Genomic DNA, 5,459 nt, shown 5'->3' with positions numbered 1-5,459 from the left:
GTCCTCCGTACTGGGCACCCAATGGGCTAGTCCGCGCCTCGACGCCTCAACGAGGCAACGGCAGCATTGGGATTCGCACGGCGACAATGGCCGAAACAGCAAAGCGGCTACGTAGCGAGGCTGGCGCATCAAGCTGGCCTGGCCACCTACAACCACCTAGCCATCATAGACGTGGCCACCGCCAAAGACCTGTTCACGAGCCTTGCCGTGCCCAACGTTTTCTCTTCGTTGTCGTCCTCGTCGCCTTCAAACCCTCGCGGGCTGCCTCTGGATTGGAGCATCAGTGGCAAATGCAGGCTCCTCACCGATGCATTAGCCAAACCCCACGACCGAAAAGGAGGAGGACCTTGGGATCCTAACCAGCAGGGCCGGCCAGGTCGTCCACGATGACAGCACGCGCCTCAACAAATGCCTGGTGCCAGCACCTAGCAAACAATGAGCCTGCCGGCGAAGGTTTATGCAGGGCGCCTCCTGGGGCGGATAGCCGAGAACCACAGCATTGGAGAAATCTGGCCCTGGAGCCCGTCCCCGGAGACTCTTGGTGGACCCCACGCCAGCAACGGGTCGCTCACCGATCGACAAGAGCCAGCGACTCGGATACGCCTCGTGCTCGTATCCAGAGCATGGACAGATGTCCATTGGCAGGATTCTTCAAGTGCACACATTCATATTCGTACGCTGGCAATCTGGGTAAGTGTGGCTGGTGACGAGGCCCAATGATCTAGGACCTCCAAGTACATGCGTATCTACCGCCAAGGTTCTGTCCGCGAAGGAATTAATCCTTTTGCATAGGAAAGGATTTCTCCTGTGCTACCGGCCCTTGGGAACCGAGGTGCGCATCCCGTCCTTGCAGATCAGGTCACTTTTGGCCTCACGGTTCCTAACAGTACGCGGTACAGGTACGATTCCATCACGACGTGACGCCGTCCCTTCCGCGGTCCGAAGCACGGGTCTATTGATTGTACCATCGTCTGCATGCAGCTATCCGGCCAGACAAGACGGGCATCTCGCAACAAGCACGACCAGACGCCACCCCCCGTCGCCACCGGCCCTGCAAAACCCTTGGACAGCTGAACGAGCTGCATCGATGCCTCCTGACTACGTCCTCGACTACTGCACGACCGTGTCCATGGCGCCCCCTTGACGTCTTTCTGCAGCTCGGGCTCGGTGCAAGCTCTGCACGGATGCTGCTTGATGCCCTGCCCTGCCCCTCGGTGTGACCGCCATCAACAACGTGGCGCGGCAGACTCAACGACCATCATCGGCTCGTGGCTGTGTCTGCCTTGCGAACTGTGGCTAACCCCACACAGATCTGCCAGCTGTCCCGTCCTCTGTCCTGGCGGTGCTTATGTAACGCCTCGATTCCCGCACGGGAGGCAACCAAGCGGAACCGCGTCCGGAGGTACCGTCCCACCTCTATTGATGCTACTGGTGACTTCGTTGCGAGTCAACTCGACAAGACGACTTCTCCCAAGTCGCCTCCTATCCTCCTATGTGATATGTAGCCACCTCGTTGGCACAAGCACAGGGGATACGGAAACATGAGAGAGAACAGACAACGGTTACGGAATTTTATCCCGACGTCGATACCTAACGAGCCAGGGTCAAACGTTTACCCCTTCTAGGCGGCGTCTAAAAAAAATTATTGATGCCCCATGCTGATTATACCCTTGGCATCAATGACGTCGTTGCCGCTTGTCGGAGCAAACTGCGAGGCCGTCCATCATCGTGCCATGTTCTGACATGGGTGATTTGGCTCTCCTCTGTCTCGCTGCCGTCATCCCGGCCCAGCAATCACAGAGCCAGGGCCCAAGCGGGAAAGATGTCTTGGATCGTTACACGATGCCTGGTATGAGCACAGAAGGGAAGCGATGCTCGATGCTCTTGTGACCGCCGGGTCATGTGGACAGATGTCTGTAGCAGGTCTCCTACCTTATCTGCGCATGGATGGATGGTGGAATATGCCGAGCGGTGCCCGAGGAACAAGCATATGCCTGGCAACGGCAGCAGCTGCATCTTGGCCTTTGACTCATTCATGCCCAAGTACGAGCATGGCATGGCACGACATGGCGCGGGACGGCATGGCACGGCATGGCATGTCAGAGCGGAACGCTTTGGTGTTGTGCTGTTGGGCAAAGGGACACGCCGAAGCATGGCCTCAACAAGGACGACATCATCAGGTCTCTCCCTGGAAGCAAGGCGACACTGTTTGAGTGGCTTTCCATTCTTCGTCTAGCAAGGCGAGCTATCAATTCTGGGCCTTCCCCGAATCCTTTCCTTATGCGTCTCCGGCCACCGAAAGCGCTTGAACCTCGTTCCTCATAGGTTGAAAAGGTGAAACAGCAATGCTTCCATCCAATGGCCCCTGCTTCTATACTCTCCGTGCGGACACAGACCTATTCCATATCCATCCAATGAGCCTCCCAGGTCAAGGGGTGAGGTTGCTCGTCCATCGTTCCCCTACAGCTCCCTAGAGACACCCCGTGATATCCAGTCTGCAATGGCCATGACGGTCACCATAGGGTTGACGCCGCTCGCGCTCGGGAACACGCTACTGTCCGCAACATACAGGTTGCTCGTGCCCCAGACGCTTCCCCTCTCGTCCACCACGCCAGCCTCCCTGGTGGCGCTCATTCTGCACGTTCCCATCTGGTGCGCCGAGCCAAAGGACGTCAGAGGCGGCTTGTTGCCCATGGTGCGAAGTTGCTGCAGCCACTTGGCAAAGGCAGGGTCTGTGAACTCGGGGTCTTTGTCTTGGACGTGCTTCTCTTGCTCCGCGGCATTGGGCAGGAACGGCGGCACGCCGGGGTAATGCACTCGCATCTCTGTTGCGCCGCTAACGTAGGCGACCTTGGCGAGGCCAATGATACCCTCGAGATTGTTCTCGCGGTCGAAATCAGAAGTGGTGTAGTCGATACGCGGGCCCCCAGTCTCAGGGTCGACAAATACCCGGCCGGAGTCTCGATCGCGGGCCAGCGAGATGAAAGAGCTAGAGTAGTGGTATTTCATGGTGGTGAGCTTGGCATCAAGGCCTCCGGTCCAACCTTGCAACGAGAAGGCAATGTAAGGCTAGGAAGAAGTCGCAAGGAGTTGAGTCAGCGGAGATTGCCGTCTCTCTGAGAACAAGGGAGTCCCATGAAAGCAAGCCTTGGTCAACTCACCACCATGCATAACGCCTCCAGCTTTGCCCCGTGTCCTTTGCCATCGAGATTCTCAAACTCGCCGCTCCAGCTTGTGATGATGCTGCCTTCCCAGGGCCGAGTCTGTTGTCGGTGAACTGCCATCAAGCAGTTGACTGGATGTAGATGGAGGTTCTGTCCAATTTGCGGATTCTAAATTACGGGTTAATGTTCATGTCAGCGAGCGTGCCCTCCATATGATCCTCCACTGACGAGCCATAGTTGGATGAAGGGGGACGGGAGGAGTGAGCGTCGCATGACAAATGAGGACCAGGCATCAGAATGCATTCACTTACTTGGATGCCGCTCTTCAACAGTATGACGGGACTCCAGAAGCTTCCAGCGCACACAATGACCTTCTTGGCCCTGATGATTACGTTGCGCTGCGTCCGTTCGGCGACGTCCTTGTCAAGACCGCCCTCGGCATCTCTCGAGAGCCACGTCCCCTGAACGCCTGTTGCCGTCGTACCGTCGCTGTCAAACAGCACCCTTTCAACGCTGAGGCCCTCCATGAACTCGGCCCCGGCAGCGGCCGCGGCTGGCAGCCAGCTCACCGTGGGCCCTCTCTTGATTCCCGATCCGCAGCCGAGATGGCAGTGACCGCAGTCGTGGTTCTTGTTGGCCGTGTTCTGGGCGGCGATGCCTGCGTGCCAGCCCAGCTTCTTGCACCCATCAAACAGCACGCCGTTGCGAAAGTTGTGTCGGACAGCCTCGGTTCCGGCGCCGATGTACTCCCAGACGCGGTCGACGCACTCGTCAAAGTCGCGCGACGTGAAGAGCGGGAGTCCCTCGTCGGCCCATTCCTGGCGAACGAAGTCCTGCAGCTTGAAGCACACGCTCCAGTTGATGGTGCCGCCGCCGCCCCAGCAGCTGCCGGAAGTGAGGGCGGTGCTCGCGTCTTCGCTGACGTAGGCGCCGCCGCCGTTGTCGAACAGGTAATTGAGCGCGGCGTCTTGAGGCATGGGGAGGGACGAAGGGGGGAAGTGGTATCCCTTGTCGACGACGAGGACCTTGTGCCCTGCCTCGGCCAAGTTCTTTGCGCAGACAGCGCCCCCAGGCCCAGAACCGACGATGACGACGTCGGTGGTGAGATCGTGGACGTCGTTCCCAGGCGGCAGCTTAATGAATTTGAAATCGAATCCTTGGACGGGCTTCCAGTCCTTGGGCACGTCGGAGTATCCCGAGAGCTTCTTGTAGTAGGGGCTCGTTGTGCCGTTGGCCTTATTAGCCAGGGTGGCGAGGGATTTGGCGAGCCCCCTGAGCGTTGCGAGCCTCGAAGTTGTCCAGGACTTTACGATGGCCTCGCGCACGCTGGCGGGCTGCTGGGTGATGGGGCTCCAGTAACCCGTCAACAAGAGGCTTCCCGTGCGTGTACTGCGCAAGGACAGGGTTAGAACTGATGATGCTTTGTTTTCTTTGCCTTGCAGTCAGACTACATGCGTCGAGACTCACCCCAGCGACCCGAGCACCTTTGCAAGCTTGGCCTTTGCCGGCGATGCGGCCAGACTGCGCAGGCAGTCGACTCGAAACGACGCTTGCTCCGCCGGTCGATAGGCGAGATACTCGGCAATGAGCTCCTTGCTCGGAGGATTCTCGAAAGAGTTGGTGATGCTTTCGACGAGGCGGTCGAACTCGGCATCTGGTATGGGAATCTGCGTCTCCTTGTCCGTGACAGCAGAGGCCCTGACGTAGGATGGCAGGATGCCGTCCAGGAGGGCCCAGAGCATGTCCCATTGGTCTTGAGACATGAAGTCGCTGGAAGGAGGAGGAGGGAGGGGGACTGCCTCTGGGGCTTGGAGAGGAGAAGCCGCCATGGCTGGCGATGATGATGATGCTGAGCTTGATGAAGACGAGTGTGCTGACGTTCCTGTGATGGCTGATACCGGTGTCTGAAGAGGAAACAAGACTGCTCTCTCGCTGCTTCAGCGGCAATGGGACACTTGCCGAGTCTAGCTGCGTGCCTATCATCTCGTCAGTATTCAGTCTCTCTGTGGACTCGAGGCCATTTTATCACAATGGATTGTGACAGCATCACGGCAGATTGGAGACGGGCGTCGTACAAAGGTGAGATTTGACAGCAAACAAACAGGTTCCTGGATCGTTTGGCACCCAAGTCGTCGTGTTACCCCGGCAAAAGGCAGGGTCATTTGATGTCGCGAATGTTTTTTTTTTAAACAGGTCTTTGCTGTCTCGATCGCGTCCTTCGGGTTGGGAACGCTATCCCGTTTGAGATGCCGGACCTTGATGCTGCTTCGTCGCCAATGTACCCGGGGAGTCTTA

At 58.0% G+C, this 5,459-nt stretch overlaps 1 protein-coding gene across 1 annotated transcript; it reads right to left on the bottom strand.

The window, feature by feature from the left end:
• Window positions 1–2,057: 2,057 nt before the first annotated feature.
• On the bottom strand, window positions 2,058–5,010 carry TRIREDRAFT_43893 (uncharacterized protein). The gene is made up of 4 exons (XM_006961010.1): window positions 4,632–5,010; window positions 3,476–4,553; window positions 3,162–3,332; window positions 2,058–3,069 (listed from the first exon to the last, which is right to left on the bottom strand). Exons 1-4 carry the CDS (start codon window positions 4,991–4,993, stop codon window positions 2,461–2,463), a joined length of 2,220 nt encoding a protein of 739 aa, XP_006961072.1. The 5' UTR covers window positions 4,994–5,010; the 3' UTR covers window positions 2,058–2,460.
• Window positions 5,011–5,459: the final 449 nt, after the last annotated feature.

Source organism: Trichoderma reesei (genome assembly GCF_000167675.1).
Source record: "Trichoderma reesei QM6a unplaced genomic scaffold TRIREscaffold_1, whole genome shotgun sequence".
Taxonomy (NCBI): domain Eukaryota; kingdom Fungi; phylum Ascomycota; class Sordariomycetes; order Hypocreales; family Hypocreaceae; genus Trichoderma; species Trichoderma reesei.
This window is presented reverse-complemented; position numbering and strand designations above follow the sequence as displayed.

Bases quoted from the DNA above. Each gene is read 5' to 3' on its own strand.
- TRIREDRAFT_43893 (XM_006961010.1), bottom strand. From the start codon at position 4,993: ATGGCGGCTTCTCCTCTCCAAGCCCCAGAGGCAGTCCCCCTCCCTCCT. The intron at 4,554-4,631 runs GTGAGTCTCGAC...GTCCTTGCGCAG, and splicing joins AAGGTGCTCGGGTCGCTGGG to TACACGCACGGGAAGCCTCT. The intron at 3,070-3,161 runs GTGAGTTGACCA...ACTTCTTCCTAG, and splicing joins TGGAGGCGTTATGCATGGTG to CCTTACATTGCCTTCTCGTT.